Source organism: Polypterus senegalus, chromosome 8 (genome assembly GCF_016835505.1).
Source record: "Polypterus senegalus isolate Bchr_013 chromosome 8, ASM1683550v1, whole genome shotgun sequence".
Taxonomy (NCBI): domain Eukaryota; kingdom Metazoa; phylum Chordata; class Cladistia; order Polypteriformes; family Polypteridae; genus Polypterus; species Polypterus senegalus.
Genome location: NC_053161.1, coordinates 177,777,151 through 177,801,535, shown reverse-complemented (window position 1 = coordinate 177,801,535; position 24,385 = coordinate 177,777,151). Strand labels below are relative to the sequence as shown.

The 24,385-nt window shown below is 40.9% G+C and overlaps 1 protein-coding gene across 1 annotated transcript in view; it reads left to right on the top strand.

Moving 5' to 3' along the window:
• Positions 1 to 23,606, top strand: part of LOC120533471 (zinc finger protein 678-like) — a 59,154-nt gene extending 35,548 nt beyond the window's left edge. The window contains exon 4 of the mRNA XM_039760386.1: positions 21,424 to 23,606. Within this exon, the coding sequence (XP_039616320.1) occupies positions 21,424 to 22,915 (1,492 nt within the window). The 3' untranslated portion in view covers positions 22,916 to 23,606. The remainder of the gene's footprint in view (positions 1 to 21,423) is intronic.
• Positions 23,607 to 24,385: the final 779 nt, after the last annotated feature.

Below are 24,385 nucleotides of genomic sequence, written 5' to 3'. Positions count from 1 at the left end.
TGAGACGTACCATATGGCTGCTCTCCTCCGTCTCGAAGCACCTTGTTTTAATGTGTAAACGCTCCGCTTTCTCCTATTGCCCCCTGTTATACGTGACCCTCCATGAGTCTTCAGACTGGGAGTTTCCAGTAGCCGATATGGCTGAAGATATGAGCAGGACCCATTAAAAAAAAAAAAAAAAGATTTGCATTAAGGGGTCTGGAGAAACATTATGCTGCTTGTTTAAAAGTACACAATGGTGATGGTTTACGGAGTGTTTTACCACACACGTTTGCTAAGATTGTATATTTTAGTTCTCTTTGATTTCGGGGTGAAATGTTCCATTTTTATTATGAAGTCCTTTAAAAACAACTGCAGTCAGGCCGGACCCCCAGAGCCTTAACGTTTGTGTTGAGCAGCTCAGTTTAAAGCAGGCAGTGTAACTGATAGGAGACGTCAGGCTTCATCACAGGGGCAGCAGACCCTCGTGTAGTCCTGGGTGAGCAGCCATGTAAGGCGCATAAGAAGTCAGTCAGTCAGTCATCGTCCAACCCGCTATATCCTAACACAGGGTCACTGGGGGGTCTGCTGGAGCCAATCCCAGCCAGCACAGGGCGCAAGGCAGGAACAAACCCCGGGCAGGGCACCAGCCCACCGCAAGACACACACACCAAGCACAATTTAGGATCGCCAATGCACCTAACCGGCATGTCTTCAGATTGTGGGAGAGTTTAAGAAAAAGATTAAGAGGAGACCTGACTGAAGTGTTTAAAATGATGAAGGGAATCAGTCCAGTGGATCGAGACGGTGACTTTAAAATTAGTTCATCAAGAACACGGGGACACAGCTGGAAACTTGTTAAGGGTCAATGTCACACAAACATTAGGAAGTTTATCTTCAGAGGACTACAGACTCCTTGAATAAGCGACCAAGTAGTGTGGTAGTCAGTAAGACTTTAGGGACTTTCAAAAACTCGACTTGATGTTATTTGGAGGAATTAAGTGGATAGGACTGGCGAGCTTTGATGGGCTGAATGGCCTGCTGCTGTCTTGAGTGTTCTAATGTGCTAATAACAAAGTCCCACCAAGCCCATGAACTCCATTTACAGAAGCACAAGTAGCTGTCGTAGGTCAGTCGGTCCACGCAGTGTGTTTAGTGTCGTCTCCTAACGAGCACACTGTCTGCCACGCTCACCGATGAGAGTCGTGTCTTAGCCTGGCACACTCGCCCACTTGTAACCAAACTGCCCGATTAACAAGCGGACGAGCACAACATCGCTCATTAACTCGCTCAGGTGGTGTACGTTGTCCTCCGTAATGTTTGGGACAAAGAGCCTGTTTTCCTTGATTAAACCCAAAACAACAACACAACCCATGCTGCACAGTTAAAATTACAAATCATACACTTCAGACATTGTGATTAAAGTGCACACTACAGACTGTCATTTAAGGGTCTTTGCAGACATTTTGGTTACACAAACCCCCCCCATTTCAGGGCACCACAATGTTTGGCACACAGCAATGGCAGGTTTATTAAAGCCACCATCATATTTAGGACGTTGTCACATATCCCAGCATGCAATGACTGCTTGACGTATGCTGAGGGTCTTCTCTGGTGATGCTGTGCCAGGCCTCTAATGCAGCCATCTTCTGCTCCTGCTTGTCCCCTTCAGTTTTCTCTTCAGCATATGGAAGGCCTGCTCAGATGGATTAAAATCAGATGACTGGTTTGGCCATTCCAGTATTTGCCATTTTTTAGCTTAGGGTGTCACCTCCGCAATGTGTTTGGGTCATCGCCTTGTAGAGTGAAGCGCCTGTCCACTGAGTTTGGAGGCCTTTACTGGAACTCGAGCAGATCAGATGTCTCTATCCACCTCGGAATTCATTGTGCCATCAGCAGATCCATCATTAGTGAAGTGTGACATGGCAGCCATACCTGCCCAGGCCATAACACCCCCAGCACTGCCATGTTTAACAGATGAGGTGGTCTGATTTGCATCTTGGGCAGTTCCTTTTGGTCGCCACACTCCGCTCCGCTCTCACCATCACTCTGATCAGGTTCATCTTTGTCTCGTCTGCCCACAAGACCTTTTTCCAGAATTCTGCAGGTTCTTTTAAGCCCTTCTACACAAACTGTTACCTGGCCATCCTGTTTTTTGTGGTCTCCATCTTGCAGTGTATCCTCTGTGTTTCTGTTCATGAAGTCTTCTACTGATATTCATCTCTGACACGTCCATGTTGGCCCCCTGAAGACTGTGTATGTCCTGTCAGATAGGTGTTGGGGGCCTTTTCTTGACCTCAATGAGGACTCTTCTGTCCTCCGCAGTGGAGGTCTTCCTTGGCCTACCAGTCCATTTGTGATTACTGAGCCCACCAGTGTGTTCTTTCTTCTTCATGATATTCCAGACCGCTGATTTCAGTCATCCTAAGGTGTCGCTGATGTCTCCAATGGTTTTATTCTTGTTCTTCACCCTCACGATGGCTTCTTTGACTTTCATTGGCACAGCTGTTATCCTCATGTTGCACAATGGCAGCTACAGACTCCAAAGGGTAGAAGCAGGCCCCAAGGTATCTTATGAATCCCACCTGAGGAATCACAAACACCCATGACACCAATAGTCACAAACATTATGATGCCCTGAAATGGGGGGGCTGCGTAAAAAAAAAAAAAAGTGTTGTGTGACCAAAATGTGCAAATCCTCTGAAGTGACCGTCTGCAGTGTGCACTTTAATCACAAATCTGAGTTGTCATTTTAAACTGTGGAGCGGAGGGGGAAATCGAGGACAATGAGTCTTTGTTGTAAACATCTGTTGAGCAACTTAGCCGGCCTGTCCACTGGTACTGCGAGTGCTGTGCAGAGTGGAGGCAGGACCTCTGCGTTTTTCCCAGTTGATTCTGGGGTTCATCAGGGGTGTGTTCTGCTCCTACACTGCTCAATGCTTGTATGGACTGGGTGTTGGGCACAGTCGTGGGGTCCACCAGCTGGGGGGCTTCTGTTGGTGAAGAAAGATTCACTGATCTTGACATTGCCGACGATGCTGTGATCTTCATGGAGTCAATGGAGGCTCTGATCGAGGCGCTCGAGAGACTGAGCGAGGAGTCTGAGTGTCTGGGCTTGCGAGTGTCCTGATAAAAACCAAAGATCCAGGCCATTAATGACCTCATGGGCACGGCCATCGGCAGTGTGTCTGTCTGCAGAGAGAGTGTCGACCTCATCAAGAGATTTCCTTAACTGGCAGTGACATTCATGTCAACGGTGACTCTTCCTGAAGTCAGTAGACGGATTGGGAGAGCATGGGGGGGTCATGAAGTCACTGGAAAGGGGTGTGTGGCGCTTCTGATATCTGTGCAAAAGGATGAAGGACCAACATTTTAGAGACCTGGTGCTTCCTGTTTGTGAGACATGGACGTTATCCAGTGAGCTGAGATGAAGACTGGACTCCTGTGTCTCTTCTGAGAATCCTTGGGTACTGCTGGTTTGACTTTGTGTTGCTCAAGGAGTTCTGAATGAGGCACATTTCCTGCATCGATTACGACACTACGGCCATGTGGCGCGATTCCCCGAGGGTGGTTCGGTTCACAGGATCCTCATTGTTGGGGAACCGAGTGGCTGGACCAGGCCCATGCAACACCTGGCTTCGGCACATAGAGGGTCATTTCTGAAGAGTGGGATTGGACCACATGTCTTCCCTTGTAGCCAACCAGCATCCCAATCTATTTTGTCGTTTGGCGAGTGTGGCAACCTAACCTGAGCTGACTTGTCCTAAACATTGTGCAGGGTACTGTCTATGCCATACCCAACGCGGGCTCTTCTGAAGTTGCACACAAAACCCATTCAGAGCACACGTGTGCCATTAAACTCCAATAATCTAATTAAAATCACTATTTTAAAGGAACAATGTATTAAAACTATAAAAACAGGTCACAGATTAAACAAAAAATACACACAGAGCGGCGCTAATAATAATAATTTAGTTCCTATTCCAAATATCAATAACGCACATAGTACTCATCTCTGCACCTCCGAAACATTAAATATGGCACTACTGAATGTTAGAGCTTTAACTAACAAAACGTTTTTTATCAACGATCTTATTAGTGATAGAAAAATAGATCTTATTGCACTAAATGAAACATGGCTTAATTCAGATGCGGCAGTTTTAATCGAATCTGCCTCCGGATTACAGTTTTACTTGTGCAGACCGCCAGGGAAAAAGGGGGGGCGGATTGGCTAACATTTACTCGAGCAGATTAAAATGTAAAGATGTCAGTTTTGGTAAGTTCAAGTCCTTTGAGTATCTCCGTTGTTATTCATGGAGATTCTCAAGTTCTAGTACTATCCGTGTATAGACCTCCTAAATATAGCGCGTTTTTTGAGGAATTCTCTGACTTAATGTCAATTTTAATTACTAACTATGACACACTCCTAATAGTTGGCGACTTTAATTTTCATATAGATAATCAGTGTGATCTAAAAGTAAAAGAATTTATGAACCTCCTGGATTCTTTTGATTTGAGACAACTCATAAATCAGCCTACACATAAAGCAGGTCATACATTAGACTTAGTGATTACTAAAGGACTGAAAGTTGATATAAAACAGATCATTGATATTGGTCTATCAGACCATTTTCTTCTACTTTTAATATAGAAATAATGATAAAAACACTCATGAGAAGCATATTGTTAAAAACGCTTCTTTGATTCGCAGCAGCTTTAAAACTTACAAACATTTTAAGCAATCAGTCCGTTTATAGTGCCAGCTATAATAGCGAGGACAATGTAAATAGTAAGGTGGAAAGATTTAATTCTAAAGTGAGAGCTGCTGTTGACATAGTTGCACCTGAAAAGACAGTGAAAAAATCTTCTAGCATTGGTATACCATGGAAGACCCAAAGAGTGTCTGATTTAAAGAGAACATGCCGTAGAGCTGAGCGTCAATGGAGGAAGACTAAACTTACTATCCACCACGAAATATTAAAAGTCAAAATAACAGAATACAATAACACTGTCCGTCTTGAGAGACGCTGCTATTTCTCTAATATTATAAATAACAATGCTAGTAATCCTAGAGTCTTATTTTCAACAATTGATCACCTACTAAACCCAGGTAGCTCAAAGGAATGCCTCCTAAGTGCTTCCAGTGAAACCTGTGAGGCTGTCGCTGTATTCTTCAATCAAAAAATTAATGATATTAGAAATAACATAGTATATCTCCCCAACACTAAGGATCCTCCTAAACCCCAGCATCCTGTTATAAACAAATTAAACTCTTTCACTAGGATAGATTTACCTGATTTACAAAAATAATATCTCAATTAAAACCCTCCACCTCGTCCTTGACCCGATACCAACAAGGTTTTTCAAAGAAGTATCAGGCGTGCTAATTGATAATGTTCTTGACATAGTAAATTCGTCACTAGATACTGGGGTCTTCCCAGACTGTCTTAAGACTGCTGTAGTTAAACCCCTACTTAAGAAACATAATCTTGACCCCTCGCTCTTGAAAATTTTAGACCCATCTCTAACCTGCCTTCTTAAGTAAAGTTCTAGAGAAGGCAGTCATTATGCAGTTAAATGACCACCTAAATAAACATGCTATTCTTGATAAATTTCAGTCAGGTTTTAGAACAAATCACAGCACAGAAACTGCACTCGTTAAAGTAGTAAATGACTTGCGGGTAAATGCAGACAGAGGCCATTTATCTGTTCTCATCCTCTTAGATCTGAGTGCTGCATTTGACACCATTGATCACAACATTCTTAGAAATCGCCTTAGTCAATGGGTGGGCCTCTCTGGCAGTGTCTTAAATTGGTTTGAATCCTACCTGACAGGGAGAAAATTTTTGTTAGTTGTGGGAATTACAACTCGAAGACACATGATATCCAATATGGTGTTCCACAAGGCTCTATCCTGGGTCCGCTGTTATTCTCAATCTACATGCTTCCGTTAGGTCAGATTATCTCAGGGCACAACGTGAGCTACCACAGCTATGCTGATGACACACAGCTGTACTTATCAATAGCACCTGATGACCCTGATTCTATTGATTCACTAACACAATGTCTGACTAGTATCTCAGAATGGATGAATAGTAATTTTCTCAAGTTAAATAAAGAAAACTGAAATTTTAGTGATCAGCAATAATGGATACAATGAGGCTATTAGAAATAAACTGGATACATTAGGATTAAAAGTCAAGGCGGAGGTAAAAGCTTAGGGGTGATTGTTGACTGTAATCTGAATTTTAAATCACATATTAATCAGATCATTAGGACAGCATTTTTTCACTTAAGAAACATAAGTAAAGTTAGACCTCTTATATCACTGAAAGATGCTGAGAAATTAGTTCACGCGTTTGTTTTCAGTCGACTAGATTACTGTAACGCACTCCTCTCAGGACTACCCAAAAAGATATAAATCGTTTGCAACTAGTGCAGAATGCAGCTGCTAGAATCCTAACTAGGAAAAGAAAATCCGAACACATTTCCAATTTTGATGTCACTACACTGGTTACCTGTGTCATTCAGGACTGACTTTAAAATTCTGCTTATGGTTTATAAAGCCTTATATAATCTCGCCCCATCTTATATATCGGAATGTCTGACACCTTATATTCCAAATCGTAACCTCAGATCTTCAAATGAGTGTCTCCTTAGAATTCCAAGAACAAAACTTAAAAGAAGTGGTGAGGCGGCCTTCTGCTGTTATGCACCTAAAATCTGGAATAGCCTGCCAATAGGAATTCGCCAGGCTGATACAGTAGAGCACTTCAAAACACTGCTGAAAACACATTACTTTAACATGGCCTTTTTATAACTTCATTTTAATCGTAATTTAACTTAATCCTGATACTCTATATGTTCAATCTCCTCAAATTAACTATTCATGGTGGCTCTAAATACATGTGATGATTCATTATGAAGAGTGATGCATTACTATCAGCTGTCAAACTTAATGTAACCCTTGTAAAGTGCAATCAAAATGTCTTTAGATCTCAATAGTGCAGTTTTGATGGACTTTACATTTCATTCTTTCCACAGTTTACTCGGAACATCTGGATGGATGTGAAAGAGGAGACATGTGAGGCTGACATGAATTTCATGGAGCAAAAGTCCAAAAACATTAAGGAGGAGAACTGTGAGTGGGAGCCCATCCACCCTAAACAAGAGACTCTCTGCATTAAGGATGAGGACTGTGAACTGGGGCCAGTGGACATTAAAGAAGAAGACGAAGAGAAGTCTGTCAGCATTAAAATATACAAACGTGAAAGTGTAAAAGCCAACAGCCCTCATTCTGGGTGTCAAGATGGAGCGGCGACCAGGTTAGTCTCTTCTCCAAGTAGCCCCTCTTCATCCTTGCTGCCTTCTGTCAAGGTGAAGTTTGAACCTTTACAGTCTGACACAAGGAGGACTGAGGACCTTTCATCTGACAGAACTCTGGAAAATCAGTCTGGAGAAAGTAAGTGTGGAATAAAAATTATGAGTAAGTCTTGGGGGTTTATGGGCCTGAAAGGGGGGGTGGTCTTGTTCTTTTTGTGAGAAACGTAATGAAGCAAAATGGTGCCATTTATTGGCTAACTGAACAGATTAAAATGTGCAGGCGTACGAGGCAACTTGGGCCCCTTCTTTGGGCAAGTTATAGAAATGTCTGCTGTTTGTTCGATGACGTTTGACACTTCATGTTATGTGAAGGTGGTGAGGTTTAGCAGTGTTCAGTTCTTCTGTTCTAGTTGTGCATTTGTGCAAACACTCTAATCGTGTCCTCTGAAGAGGGAGCTTTCCAAAAAAAAATAGATTTGCATGAAGGAGTTTTTGTTAACCCTTTGGAGTTCTCCTGTCAGTTCCTTCTAACAGTGTGTTCTGGAACTTCAGCTAAGTCCATATAACGGACAAACACATTAGTCTTTAACCGGTCGATCGTTGAAACATTCAGAGCCCGGCCTGTCACCCACTGTCTTCACTAACGGGTTGACCCTCCTTCACTCCCAAGAAACTCCAACCAAACATTAACTGTAGCTCTGGATCAGCCCTTGAATTGTAGCCCATTCTTCCTTTCCAGATTTGTTTAACTCTTTGATAGCTGATCAGGGAAAGAATCCCACCGATCTCTTCAGGTCAGACCACGGCATCTCCACTTTTGTTGAGCTCTGGACTGTGTCAGACTTCCCCTTGCGGAATTCTTCCTTTGTTTTTACTTCTTGTCTCGTTTTATTGCCCAAACTCTATTATGCTTCCACTACCCTGGCATTATCCTGTCAGATTTCTTGATAACATTTTGTATTTGATGATGATGGTGATGATGATGATAGCAGGGTGTCCAGTTAAAGTCCAAACCATGAGTGGGAGACCGTATACCCTAACTAGGGGACTTTCTGCATTAAGGATAAGGACTGTGAACTGGGGCCAGTAGACATTAAAGAGGAGGCTGAAGAGAAGTCTTGTCAGCATTAAGACACACAAACGTGAAAGTGTAAAAGACGACCGCCCTCATGATGGGTGTCAAGATGGAGCGGTGATCAGTAAAACAGCCACAAACCAGGATGTTCCCCACACCATTAGGTTTTGGTATTGGCATGCAGTGCCACTTGTTTCTGCTAAAGAGTTCAACTTTTGTCTCCTTCATCGACAGAGCATTGTCCATTGTGCGTATCCTTTTGCAAGCTTGAAATAGGCAATGAATTTCTGTTTTTCTGTTCAGTGATTTCCTCTGTGTTGTCCTTCCATGAACACCGTTCTTGTGTCAACGTATCGAGGTCTAGACATTTCTGTAGGTCCTTTTTTGTGGTAGAAATAGATTAAATAAAGAAATCTTGTCCTAAAATAGAATAGTTAATCAAACCAAAGAACCAGGCAGGAGGAAGCCTATCCACTGCATCCTAATTTATCTCTAGCAAATCTTGAAGAGGCAGCGTCCCTGTTACAACCTCCTACTAGGGGACAACCCTGGGCAGAGGTTGTCTCAAAAAGATCAAAGAATATGAGCTGAGGGTTGATATTTACAAGTGACAGCAGATAAGAGTGCTGAATTGTTGCATACACCTTACCTGTCATGTACTCCGATTGGTTTGTTGGCAATTCTCTCCTCCCAGCAGCTCCGTCACACTCCCTCCCAACTCCGGCTCCTCTGTTGGGTCTCCACTAGTCCTTTATATAGATGGAGACTTGTACTTCTGTCCTTCCATCCCCATGACTTGGGAGTACTTCCAAGCTATATGGGAAATAAAAATCGGGGAAGTCGCCATCTAGCATCCTGGGTGTGTCGGCCGGGTTAATCTAGCGGCCGTCCATCACACAGCGTTTAAGAGGTGATTTAGGAATAGCAACCGCTGTCGATCAGCACAAGCAGCAAGCAGCCTGCTAGACTGCCTCTCGACAGAGCACAACTCGGCCAAAACGTTCTCTCAGCTCAAGCCTTGTTTTTCAGGGAGTGAAGTATTGAGCGAAGAGCTGTACAGTTTAAAAAAAATCTATCTTTATTTGAAACGCATGCATTTCATGTGTGTTCCATGTCTACCAAGATTTGAATAAGTGTAGGGTGACAGGAAATGCAAGAAATGCTGAACACGTGACTAAAACAAAGCAAAAAGTGGATGAGAAGCTTTGGTTTGAGCTGGGAGAACTTTCTGGCCGAGTTGAGCTAAGGCAGTGGGTGGGGGGTTGGGATAGCAGGCTGCTTGTGCTAACATTTTCAACACAAAAGACGCTGAATGGAGAGGTGCAAAGGGATTTAAGGTGAACCGGGGTTACAAGTTTTATTGTAGGCTTCAGGGATTCTAGTGTTAACCCTTTATACTACTTGTAAGGCAGATGCTATATTTTAATGTAGAAAGAACACCCAAACGCTTTATCTATACTAATAAAAGGCAAAGCCCTCACTGACTCACTCACTGACTCGTCACTAATTCTCCAACTTCCCGTGTAGGTAGAAGGCTGAAATTTGGCAGGCTCGTTCCTTACAGCTTACTTACAAAAGTTGGGCAGGCTTCATTTCGAAATTCTACGTGTAATGGTCATAACTGGAACCTATTTTTTCGTCCATATACTATAATAGACTTCTGGACGATGGCTGTGGGAGGCGGAGTTACGCCTCCCACGTAATTGAGTGCCTGCCCATATAAGGCCGTCCGTCAGCGGCAATCCAATAGAAACACTGCCACTTAATATTCACGGGTGAAGGACTGTGCTTATGCAGAGGAAGATGAGATGGTCAGGGTGGTGTTTGGCACAAACTCGGCAAAACTGCGAGAGAAACTTTTAAGTGCCGGGTCTTAGCTAACATTAAATACAGCCGTGGGGTGGAAATAGTCAATGTCCCGCTAAAGGAAGACAGTGTAAAAAAAAAAAACTTGCATGCAGTGTGTGGTATCTCCGATAAAGAAGACGACGAGCTGTTTATTGATGCAGTAAGAAATGAATCGATGAATGAAACCTGTTATCTTTACGACGATTGACAAACATGGAATGTAACTTGAACACAACACATCATACAAATATGAACCTGATTGAAAGAAATAATGAGAATCAAATCCTTGATGACAGCAACACTCAGTAACACTCACAAAACAATTACACTGTGTGCACAATTATTAGGCAAGTTGTATTTTTGAGGATTAATTTTAATATGGAACAAACACAGTGCTATCAGTCAATCCAAAATGTTAATAAACCTGAAACCTGAATGTTTCACAACGGAAATGTGAGTGTGAACATCATCAGGGAATACATATGTGCACAATTATTAGGCAACTATTAGTGTGCAGATTTATTATGCAACTAAAGGAAAAATGAAAATTTTCCCATCTCACTTGTTTATTTTCATCTGTTATAGTGAGAATAATAAACAAACACCTCAAAATTTACAAATAAACATCTCTGACATTTCAAAAAAAATCAATCAATCAATCAATGACCAATATAGCCACCCTTCTTTCCAATAACAGTCATAAGCCTTTCCATTCATGGAGTCTGTCAGTTTCTTGATCTGTTGACGATCAGCTTTTGTGGAGCAGTGACTACAGCCTCCCAGACACTCTTCAGAGAGGTGGATTGTTTTCTCCCCGTAAATCTAGCGTTTAAGAAGTGCCCACAAGTTCTCGATAGGGTTTAGGTCAGATGAGGAAGGGGGGCCATGTCATTATTCCTTCATCTTTAAGGCCTTTACTGGCTGGCCACGCAGTGGAGAACTTGATGCAAGTGATGGAGCATTGGCCTGCATAAAAATCATGGTCTTCTTCCTGTATCACTGTTTGAAAAAAGTGTCTTCGAAAACTGGCAGTAGGTTTGGGAGTTGATTTTGAGTTCATCTTCAATGCAAAAAGGTCCAACTAGCTCATCTTTAAAAATACCAGCTCATACCAGTACCCCACCTCCACGTTGGAGTGGAGCTCTGTGCCATTACTGATCCACAGGTCCATCCATCTGGTCCATCAAGAGTCACTCTCATCTCATCGGTCCATAAAACCTTTGAAAAAATCTGTCTTCAGATATTTCTTGGCCCAGTTTTGACATTTCAACTTATGTTTCTTGTTCAGTGGTGGTTGGGTTTCAGCCCTCCTTACCTTGGCCATGTCTTTGAGCACTGAACACCTTGTACTTCTGGGCACTCCAGGTAGGTTGCAGCTCTGGAATATGAAAGTACTGGAGGATAATGGGTTCCTGGTAGCTTCACGTTTGATTCTTCTCAAATCTTTGGCAGCTAATTTGCGTCTTTTGTTCTCAACACGTTTCTTGCGACCCTGTTGACTATTTGCAACAAAATGTTTGATGGTTCTGTGATCACACACCAATATCTTAGCAATTCCAAAAGTGCTGCATCCCTCTGAAAGACTTTTTACAATTTTTGACTTTTCAGAGTCAGTTAAATCTCTTTTTAGCCCATTTTGCCTGAGGAAAACTAGCTGCCTAATAATTCTGCACACCTTGATATAGGGTGTTGATCTCCTTAGGCCACACCCTCCGTCATTACACAAATACACATCACCTGACGTGCTTAAATCCAATAAGCATTCAAGTTAATACAGCTTGGAGTTGGAATATACGCATTGAAAATGATGATATGGTCAAAATACTCACTTGCCTAATAATTGTGCACACAGTGTACTGTACATTGACAATCATGTTACGTTATTTTCAAAATGTTTCCTTTTCTTTTTCATAGCTTGTTTAACACACTACTTCTCCGCTTTCTTGAAAGCGCGTATTTTACTAGTATATATATATATATATATATATATATATATATATATATATATATATATATATATATATATATATATATATATATATATATACTAGCAACCAGGCAAGCAATGAGAAGTAGTGTAAACAAGCTATAAAAAAAAAGGAAACATTTTGAAAATAACGTAAATATGATTGTCAATATTATTTTGTCACTGTTGTGAGTGATGAGTGTTGCTGTCATATATATATATATATATATATATATATATATATATATATATATATATATATATATATATATATATATATATATATATATATATATATATATATATATATATATATATATATATATATATATATATATATACACACACATATATAAACATATATATACATATACATACATATCTACATATATACACACACAGCTATTTCTTATCAGTGCAATACGCTGTTTGTTAAAACGGATGACACCCGCTCTTACGTGCAAGTCTGCGTGGATATTATGAACTATCGTATTTGTTCAAGTTCTATTTAAATTTTAAATAGAAGGAATTTTTATTTAGTCAACAGAAATATCTTTGGTAGGAATGGTAAAAACAGACAGGAATATTATTCGTGAATAAATCAACTCAAACCTTAAATAACTTAAAAGAACAAACATTCAAATTTCTTTACTCTTATGTAAATTTATATAAAAATAAACTTAGATTTTAAATATCCCAAAAGATTTTGCTCTCCATAAAAATATATCCTTTCAAAATTATACAAATTCAAATATGAACATGCTGCATAACAAAACCTGGAAATATAAATAAAATGTGTTCCTTTCAGCAATAACAAATCAAATCATTCAGTTGTCTTTGCTCATATGTCATTTTAGAGCTGGACGCCTGGCATCTTTTTTGGCAACAGGTTCGTTTCTGTTTGGTGTGAGGTTCTGTGTTGTGGAGATTCTCAGGATGGATTGCAGGTGCTCATCAGTGAGGCGACTCCTGTGTGCTGTTTTGTTAGTCTTTATCACTGAGAAGAGCTTCTCACACAGATATGTGCTACCAAACATGCACAAGGTTCGAGCCGCATGTAGACGGACTTTTTGTTCTTCAAAGTCACCAAAGCGCCGTGCAAACTCAGTGCGCTCAGTTTATCAGCAAAGTGCGTGTTTGGGAACACCGTAGTGACGACTTGGTTTAACATTACTTGGCAACAGGGAAAGTTGCACTGGTGCATTTGTGTCTCCCATAAAAGCAACTTCACTTGAAATCACTTTGTGATTTTGCACGGGTAAAAGCGTCCGCTGGTGTCAGATTCTTATTTAATTCTTCTGCTTTCTGTATCTTCTGCATTGCATTCAGGTCTTTCAGCCTCACTGATGAGCACCTGCAATCCATCCTGAGAATCTCCACAACACAGAACTCCCTGATGTTTTGTCTCATAGTGCCGTCTTAGATTAAATTCTGTAATTACAGCCACATTAGCTCCACAAATGAGACACACGGGTTCAGTAAACATATACTCAGCCTCCCATCGGTTTTTAAAGGCTCTATTTTCAGAATCAACTTTTCTCTTCAGCATCGTGTGAGCTAGCTTCGCAATAACTTGCAGCATCATAAGCTAGACTTGATTAACGCGTAAGTGTTGGCAAGGCAGCTGAAGCGCTGCATTATGGGATCTGTAGTTTATTGTGTTACCAGCGCTTCATATACCGGGCTTTAATAACAATAATACAGTATATAAAATGATCTCGGGCGGATATAATTACGCGCCGGGCGGATGTGGCCCGCCCTTGAGTTTGACACATATGGACTAAATAGAACTTGAAAAGATATATTTTTCAAATGTGATCGCGCAATTCAGATAGAGTTGGCCTACAGCCTGCATGCCTCAATAAGTCATCCTCCCTCGCTCTTACTTTTTACCGTTCATCTAATGAATACACTGAGTATGGCTTTACCAAAACAATCATTGATGGCGAATAAAGTATCCATTATTCGAGTATGTAGATCGGGATATATATATACATATATATATACCAGCGTATCATAGAGAAGTAGTGTGTTAAAAAGCTAGAAAAGAAAAGGGAACATTTTAAAAATAACGTAACATGACTGTCAATATACAGTATTTGTTTTGTGAGTGTTACTGAGTGTTGCTGTCATCAAGGATTTGATTATCATTATTTCTTTCAATCAGGTTCGTATTTGTAGGATGTGTTGTGTTCAAGTTACATTCCGTGTTTGTCAATCGTTGTAAAGATGACAGGTTTCATTCATCGATTAGTTTCTTACTGCATCAATAAACAGCTCGTCTTCTTCTTTATCTGAGACCTGACACACTGCATGCACGGGTTTTTTACACTGTCTTCCTTTAGCGGGACATTGACTTTTTCCACCGTGTGCTTTGTTTCCACAGTAGCTGCATTTATGAATATGCTGTATCAGGCGCTTCATATTTTTGCTGCCTTTTCAATTGTGTAATTCGGTTTTGTTCAGCTCTTTGGAACTGTTGCTTTTTATCTGTGCACTGCGTCAGTTCACGTGAGCCGCTCGGTGTACATGCATCGAAGGTTCCCAGCTGTGCTGGTGCCATCTCGTGCTATGTCCATGGCTGTATTTAATGTTACCTTAGTCCTGGCACTTAAAACTTTCTCTCGCAGTTTCAGCTGAGTTTGTGTCAAACACCACGCTGACCATCTCATCTTCCTCTCCATAAGCACAGTCCTTCACCCGTGAATATTTAGTGGCAGTTTGCTATTGGATTGCCGCTGACGGACGGCCTTATATGGGCAGGCACTAAATTACAAACGCCAGCGCAGCCTGTCTATGAACTTAATTTAAAGTGTAGGTTTACATCGTGCTTTGTTTCAAGTAGCAGAACTCATGAATATGGTTGTATATGTCACTCGCCGCTTCTTATTGTTTCGCTGCCTTCTCAATTATATAATGCATGTTTTCTTCAGCGCTTTTTTGAGGTCTTCCTGGTTTTCTATGTACTGCGTGATTACGTGGGAGGCGTGATGATGTCACACGAAACTCCGCCCCACGGCGTTGAAGCTCATCTCCATTACAGTAAATGGAGAAAACTGCTTCCAGTTATGACCATTACGCGTAGAATTTCGATATAAAACCTGCACAACTTTTGTAAGGAAGCTGTAAGGAATGAACCTGCCAAATTTCAGCCTTCCACCCACATGGGAAGTTGGAGAATTAGTGATGAGTCAGTCAGTGAGTGAGTGAGTGAGTGAGTGAGGGCTTTGCCTTTTATTAGTATAGATAGATATATATATATACCCCGATCTACATATTCTCAAATAGACAAGCCACATACCGTGGCGTAATGGTAGAGGCTTTGCCTCTAGCCTGGACATCCAAGGTTTGATTCCCGAGAGGGGATGCACTGAGTATGTATGTGCGCTTCCCGATTCATTTTACCCTCACATCCCCTTGGTTTGAGACGTATGAAAAAATATGCGGTTAACGCAGAAAGACATCACCAATTGAAGCTTTATGAATACTGGATACTTTATTCACCAATGATTGTTTTGGTAAAGCCATACTCGGTGTATTCATTAGATGAACGGTAAAAAAGTAAGAGTGAGGGGAGGATGATTTATTGAGGCACGCAGGCAAAACCACAATAGCACGCGGGTTCGAAGCGTCGGTGCGCGTCAACTCGATCTGAATTGTGCGATCACATTCGAAAAAATATATCTTTTCAAGTTCTATTTAGTCGACACAAATATCTTTGGTTGGAATGTAAGGCGAATTTACTCTTTACATTTGTATGGTGAAAAAAAAATTATGCAATGATGCCTACATTTAACTTACATTTAACTGACCAAAGATATTTCTGTCGACTAAATAAAAATTCGTTCTATTTAAATTTTAAATAGAACTTGAACAGATACGATAGTTCATAATATCCACGCAGACTTGCACGTAGGAGCGGGAGTCATCTGTTTTAACAAGCAGCGTATTGCACTGATACGAAATAGCCTGTCCATTTAATTATTTAGGAATGGATAAATAAATTAAGATTTTGTACAAATAATGTTTTTCATTTTTCTTCCTTGATGGATTCTGGCACCCCAGCAACAGCTGCTCGCACCCCAAAGAGTGTGTGTATATAATATATATATATATATATATTTGTGTGTGTCATGCACGTGCGAGTAGGAGGCCACGGACAGATCTTAACACACCTGGGAAGACACTCGCCGGCAGGGAATGGCGGGGTACTAACTTTCTCCCTCTGCTTTCTTACAGACAAAAAGCGGCTCCGCCACCATAAGCTGGGTTTGCCCGCAGTTCGTTACTTCCACCCTTCCTCCTCCATTTTCCCTGACGTCATCGATCCCATCTTCCCTCACGGTTCCTTCCCAGCATTCCTCCACTTCCGGGTCCTCCTTCATAAAATGGCCGCAGATGCCATGCATGAACGTCGTGCATATGTGAACTTTTTGTTTATGTATTTTGACCCTTTGTTTATTTTGTACTGTGGAGAATTTGACAGTATACGGGGCCGGAAACCCCAAACCTTTATGTTGTGTCCTGATTCGTCTTTTACTATATATATATATATATATATATATATATATATATATAATATATACATACACACTGCTCACAAAAATTAAAGGAACACTTTAAAGAAACACATTAGATACATCAGATCTCAATATGAATTTGGATATCTATACAAATAACGACAGGGCAATGTCTTAGGAACAAAAGGATGCCAAGTCTTTTAATGGAAATAAAAGTTTTCTGCCTACAGAGGGCTCAATTGTGTAGACACCCTAAAATCAGAGTGAAATGAAGATGTGGCAGGCTAGTCCATTTTTTCAAAAACTTCATTTCTGCTACTCAAAATGCTTTTCAGTATCTTGTGTGGCCCCACGAGCTTGTATGCATGCTTGACAACGTCGGGCATGCTCCTAATGAGACGACGGATGGTGTCTTGTGGCATTTCCTCCCAGATCTGTATGAGGGCATCCCTGAGCTGTTGTACAGTCTGAGGAGCAACCTGGCGGTGCCTAATGGACCAAAACATAATGTCCCACAGATGTTCTATTGGGTTTAAGTCAGGGGATCGTGAAGGCCATTCAATTGTTTCAATTCCTTCATCCTCCAGGTACTGCCTGCATACTCTTGCCACATGAGGCCGGGCATTGTCGTGCATTAGGAGGAAACCAGGACCTACTGCACCAGCGTAGGGTCTGACAATGGGTCAAAGGATTTCATACTGATACCTAATGGCAGTCAAGATGCCGCTGTCTAGCCTGTAGAGGTCTGTGAGTCGCTCCATGGATATGCCTCCAAGATCATCACTGACCCACCACCAAACCAGTCATGCTAAACGATGTTACAGGCAACATAATATTCTCCACGGCTTCTCCTGACTCTTTCACGTCTTTCACATATACTCAGGGTGAACCTGCTCTCATCTGTGAAAAGCACAGGACGCCAGTGGTGGACCTGCCAATTCTGGTATTCTATGGCAAATGCCAATTGAGCTCCCGGTGCTGTGCAGTGAGCACAGGGCGCAGTAGACATTTGGGCCCTCAGGCAACCCTCATGAAGTCTGTTTCTGATTGTTTGGTCAGAGACATTCACACCAGTGGCCTGCTGGAGGTCATTTTGTAGGGCTCTGGCAGTGCTCATCCTGTTCCTCCTTGCCCAAAGGAGCAGATACTGGTCCTGCTGATGGGTTATGGACCTTCTATGGCCCTCTCCAGCTCTCCTAGAGTAACTGCTTGTCTCCTAGAATCTCCTCCATGCCCTTGAGACTGTGCAGGGGGACACAGCAAACCTTCTGGCAATGACACGTATTGATGTGCCATCCTGGAGAAGTTGGACTACCTGTGCAACCTCTGTAGGGTCCAGGTATCACCTCATGCTACCAGTAGTGACACTGACTGTAGCCAAATGCAAAACTAGTGAAGAAACAGTCAGAAAAGATGAGGAGGGAAAAATGTCAGTGGCCTCCACCTGTTAAACCCTTCATTCCTGTTTTGGGGTCCATCTCATTGTTGCCCCTCTAGTGCATCTGTTGTTAATTTCATTAACACCACAGCAGCTGAAACTGATTAACAACCCCCTCTGCTACTTAACTGACCAGATTAATATCCCATAAGTTTCATTGACTTAATGCTATACTCTGATTAAAAAGTGTTCCTTTAATTCTTTTGAGCAGTATATATATATATATATATATATGTATATGTATATATATATATATATATATATATATATATATATATGTATATATATATATATATATATATATATATATATATATATATATATATGTGTGTATATATATATATATATATATATATATATATATATATATATATATATACACACACACATATATATATATATATGTGTGTGTGTGTATATATATGTGTGTGTGTGTATATATATATATATATATATGTGTACAGGTGTACACACACACACATACTGTGGGGTGCCAAACAGGCAAATAAATTGATTTTGTGAATATATAAAAGTCGGCGTCGGAATATATAAAGTCACTGTCGGAATATATAAAGTCAACATCGGAGTATATAAACTCACTCCTGAATATATAACGTGAAAGTCAAAATCTATTGATTGAAACGACTCTGAACTGAACTAAAGGAACAAAAACGTATTCAGAAAAATAAATAAAAAAAAACAGTGTTCGGTTAATGTTTTGAAAATGATGCATGTGCCCTGCCCAGGATTTTTTCCTGCCTTGCGCCCAGTGTTGGCTGGGATTGTCTCCAGCAGACCTCCGTGACCCTGTGGTCGGATTCAACGGGTTGGGAAATGGATGGATATCCATTGTCATGGTGATAGGAAAATCTTTTGATGCAAATAAAATGAAACAAAAAGTTGACAGCCTCCTGAAAACCCTACAGAAAGAGTGGGTCGTGTTAATAGTGGATTTAAGAAACTTTGGTCATTTTCCCTTATAATTCATTGGTGGTACAGGGCTCTTCCTTGAGTACTGGGTTGGAGTTCTACAAAACAAACTATTAAACAGACATCAAATCATAGTAAAACAGCAAATTCTACTTTGGCCACCATAAATATACCATGGCTGTACACATCTATTAACATTATAGTGGAAAATCTAAGTCAGGGCTCTTTTAATTACAAATTAATTTGGGCCGGATTTTCAAACCAAGAAATGTAGCCAGACATTTTCAGCAGCCGGTAAACAGCAGGTAAAGACACATTTGAAACCAACACAAATGAATGTATTAAAAAAAAAAGTCATGTTTATTGATTGTTTCCTTTTTAATTTTTGTCACATCTAAATCTGGCACATCAAAAAGTGCATTAACACTAGAATTACCAGAGTCTATGAAAAAACTCATAGATCCGTCCCACTTTATATCGTTTTGCACCTCTCCGTCAGCGTCTTTTGTTTTTTTAAATGTGTTGATAAGCATCAAGCCGCCTGCTATCACATCCCCCACCGGTGCACAGTTGTCTCAGCTCAAGTCTATGTGAAAACAGCAGTGTCAAATGCTGGCGGGTAGTTTGGTTGGGATCGTGAATGCAGCCGAGAGAATAAAACTGAATAACAAAAAAAAACAAAAACAAAGCTAACCTTTACAAGTATAATAAATTACTCTGGCTGTTACAGACTGGAATCAAATGTATGTTTTTATTGTAAAATAGTAAGAATAAGAGCAGCTCACTTCTCAAAACAGACTTGTCCGGGATCAAAACCGTGAAGTTTAGATTACCATTCAACAGTTGATACCGTTGCGCCACTGAAGCGATCGTATCAAATGCGTGTCAATGTCACACCCTAACGCAGCTTCTTTTTCTGCAGTTATATTTTGAATAAAAGCACACTTGTTCTGTTATATTTGTACCTTTTGTAGAAAGTGTTTCTTTGATATTTGGACTTCATGCTTCACACATTATACACTTCATGTCTACATTTTGTCAAATATTACTAAAACATGAAAAATGTTTCTGTTTTAATGGTGTGTTTATATAGATTGTTGTAGACATGGAACACACATTAAATGCAAGTGTTCCAAATAACAATATAGTACTTATAAAAGGTGTCATTTTGCTTGACTTCTCACTCTATACAACTCTAAGCAACTGACACGCAGGTAAACAGACTTGAGCTGAGAAAATTGTGTCTGGCGGTGGGGGATGTGATAGCAGGCTGCTTGAGGCTTATCAACACATTTACAGGACAAAAGACGCTGATGGAGAGGTGCGAAGCGATTTAAGGTGGGACGGATCTACAAGTTTTTTTCGTAGGCTCTGGTAATTCTAGTGTTAACAAAGCTATGTGTCAACCAAATCTGAGGTAGAAGAAATACTTTTTTTTCCACGTTATGAAATAGAAAATATCTAAACATTTTGGTCATATCTGACCCCAAGCACATCTCAAAGTGCATAAAAACAAAATAGTGTACAGTATTAGCAATAAAATGTGTTCATCCTTTTGAAATTATTTTGCTCATATAATAATTCTTTATAGTTGCATGGAGTTTTTCTCACTACATAAAACGCTTTGCGCCCCACGCTAGATGCGCACCCACTGTCTTTTTTTTTTGTTGCTGGACTGCAGCGATACGATTGCGTCACTGCACAGATGTGACTCAAGCACATCACAAAGTGCTGCACTCATGGTCTCTGCTACTGTAGGAATTTCTGTGAATTTTGTGAAATGTGTTTTTCTCTGCGTTTCTGGCGGGGCTGTGGACTGCCATTTGAATAAGCCAGTTATAAAGGATACCAGAATGTCCCAAAGCTGATTTCGGCTGACACTTTTCATCCAGATCAGACATAAATAACTGCAGTGATTCTGGGTTTTCCCATTTTCTGACGTTCCCCCAGACCACAGCAGCCCCCGTAGCTCTGTGCATTAATAAGTCGCTTTATTCATTTCAGTGTTTTGCATATACAAAATGTGACAGCTAGTTAATTTGGTCAATCACACGCAGTCTCTCTTTCAACTTCTTGGCTCCAGTCATTGTGCTCATGTGGTGAGGATTTAATTAACATGTTGAATGTTGTTCCACGTACAACTTACTCCTTACGCTTGCTTACGCTTTTAAAAGGTTGTTATAAAATTCCACCAGCCTTTACTTAATGTTGTTTAATGTCAATAATAAGACAGCAGATTAGAAATAACCCTTTATTTTTTCCCTTTTAACCTTTATTCAGGAAACAGACCTCATTGCTGTCCTGAATGTGGCAAACGATTCTATCACAGGAAGAATCTTAAGAGACATGCACAAATTCACACGGGAGAGAAGCCGTATTGCTGTGATGAATGTGGCAAACGATTCACACGAATCACCAGTCTACAGATGCACTCAAAAATTCACACGGGGGAGAAGCCGTATTGCTGTTCTGAATGTGGAAGACAGTTTTCAGAAAAAGCCACTCTTTGCAGGCACAAAAAAAATCACATGGAAAAGAAGCCGTATTGCTGTTTGGAATGTGGCAAACAATTTTCTGAGAAGAGCATCCTTTGGAAACACACTCGAATCCACACTGGAGAGAAGTCGTACTTCTGTTTGGAATGTGGCAAAGGATTTCAACGAACTAACAGTCTTAAATACCACATTAGAATTCACACTGGAGAGAAACCATATAGCTGTTCAGAATGTTGCAAGACATTCTCTCAGATGAGTCATCTTAGGAGACACGTAAGAGTTCACACAGGAGAGAAGCCGTATTGCTGTTCCAAATGTGGTAAACGGTTCTCACGAACTGCCAGTCTACAGCGACATAAAAAAATGCACATAGAAGAGAAGCCGTTTTGTTGTTCTGAATGTGGTAAACAATTCACGCGAATCACCAATCTACAGAGACATAAAAAAAGTCACACAGAAGAAAAGCCATATGGCTGTTCTGAATGTGGCAAACAGTTCACACGTAGTACTAGTCTTCTTAATCACAGAAAAATTCACACGGGAGAGAAGCCGTATTGTTGTTCTGAATGTGGCAAACAATTTTGTGACCGGAGTACTCTTCGAAGACACACTCGAATCCATACTGGAGAAAAGCCGTATAGCTGTTTGGAATGTGGCAAAGGATTCTCACGAACTAACAGCCTTAAACGCCACACTAGAACCCACACTGAGGAGAAGCCACACTGCTGTTCAGAATGTGGCAAACAATTCTCTCAGAGCAGTAATCTTAGGAGACACTTAAGAGTTCACACGGGAGAGAAGCTGCATTGCTGTCCTGAATGTGGCAAAGTATTTTTAGAAAATAGCCATCTTCAGAGGCATAAAGCAATTCACTTGTCAGAGAAGCCGTATTGCTGTTCTGAATGTGGCAAACAGTTCTGTGACAGAAGTAGTCTTAAGAGACACATTAGAATCCACACGGGAGAAAAGCCATATTGCTGTTTGGAATGTGGCAAACGATTCACACGAACTACCAGTCTTCAGTGTCACATAAAAACTCACACTGGAGAAAACTTGTATGGCTGTTCAGAATGTGGCAAAAAATTCACAAAAAGGTGCAGTATTTTGAGACACACAAAGATTCATACCCAAGAGAAGCTGCATTGCTGTTCTGAATGTGGCAGGACATTTTTAGAGAAGAGGTATCTTGAGATCCACAAGAGAATGCACACTGGAGACAATCCTTATGGGTGTTCCGAGTGTGGTAAACGATTTTCACGTATTTTTAGTCTTAACCGACACCGTAGACTTCACAAAGGAGAACCAAGGGAGGAGAGGAGAAGGAATGAAGATCCTGCATAGAAAGGTGACACTAATTAAAGCCTGCACAGATGAAGTGAGATAACAATGTCTTAGCTGAAATACAGCAGTTGAAATTGCAGTATTCAGAATTTTAACAGAAACACAAAAGGAAAGAAGATATGAACAGAAATGCAAAGGAGGAGTTCAGATCTGATCATCTGAGAGTACTTTAAAAGGTCCACTGAAAAAGTCCTAAAGTAAACTCCTTCCACCAGACTGTTTGGAACAGATGCAAGTACTCGAGCGCTACAGTGAGAGCAGAGATACCAGAAGATAAGAGCACAGGACCCCAAGTGGAGCCAGAGAGGTAAAGATCATAACTGGAAAATCAAAATAATACAGAGCACCAAGTTACGTGGAAAACCCAATACTAAAGTGCTTTGAAAAACGAGCCTCAACCCCAAACAAACAGGTCTACTTTTTATATAAACTAAGCAACCATTAAACTGCAAAAGTTTGTTTTATTTATCCACCGAAGTGATCATATGAGTGCCGATGCAAAGACCAAAACTATTACATTCAACTTTGGTAGGGCAAATTTTGAGCAGATATGGTGAACTCTAAGAGGAATAGACTGGGATACGCTTTTAAGTGTGTGGACAGTCGAGGAGCAGCGGAACAGGTTTAAAAATGTTTTACATGTAATGCAGGACAGATACATACCTAAAATTAGAATAAATACGAAATTAACATAAAAAACAAAACTCTACAATGGGTTAAAAGAGAAGCTGCAAAGGAAAAAAAAACAGATGAATAAGTTACAGGTTACGTACGAGATAGGGACTGTAGGTTTATACTTAAGTTGAATTTGTGTGTAAATCGGAACAGGTACATAAATTTAATAAATGCTATTGTTGACCGACTGTAACCAAGTGGTCTGCCAATGAATGATGGAGTTTCACCTCTCTGATCTTTTATTATCTCTACTTTATTTTCAATGGTGATTGTTTTTCTCTTTACTGTATCACCAGCACTTGCATCAGATTTGTGTTTCAGAGACATTCTTGAAGGGTGAAGACAAAAGGTTAAGGTGAGCTCTTCTGCACAGCACTGTACACGCTATCACAGCAGGAAGGCACCCGTCGTCAACACGTCTGATGTACTGAGAAGAGACAACTTCCTGCTATGTGCATAGCAGTACAAGCAGGCTTGCTATTGAGAATGAATGGGGCGGCGAGGGGCGATTCACCACCCGCCCACCACACAGTCACCTCACTTGCATACAAGACCATGCGGTCTAAGGCGGGTAGTGATTCACCCACCTCCACCCCCATTCAGCAGGCAGCCACCCCTGCCGCCCCGTTCACCCTCAGTGGCCTCCGAACACCACAACCAGGTCACAGCTTGCAGCATCACCAGCCGCCAACCGAGAACGAACAGGGCAGCCGTTCGAGAGTCACTGCAACTCTGTGTGGTGGGTGGGCACTGAAATGCCCCCCTCTGCCCCATCAAGACTCCGTCCTGCACATG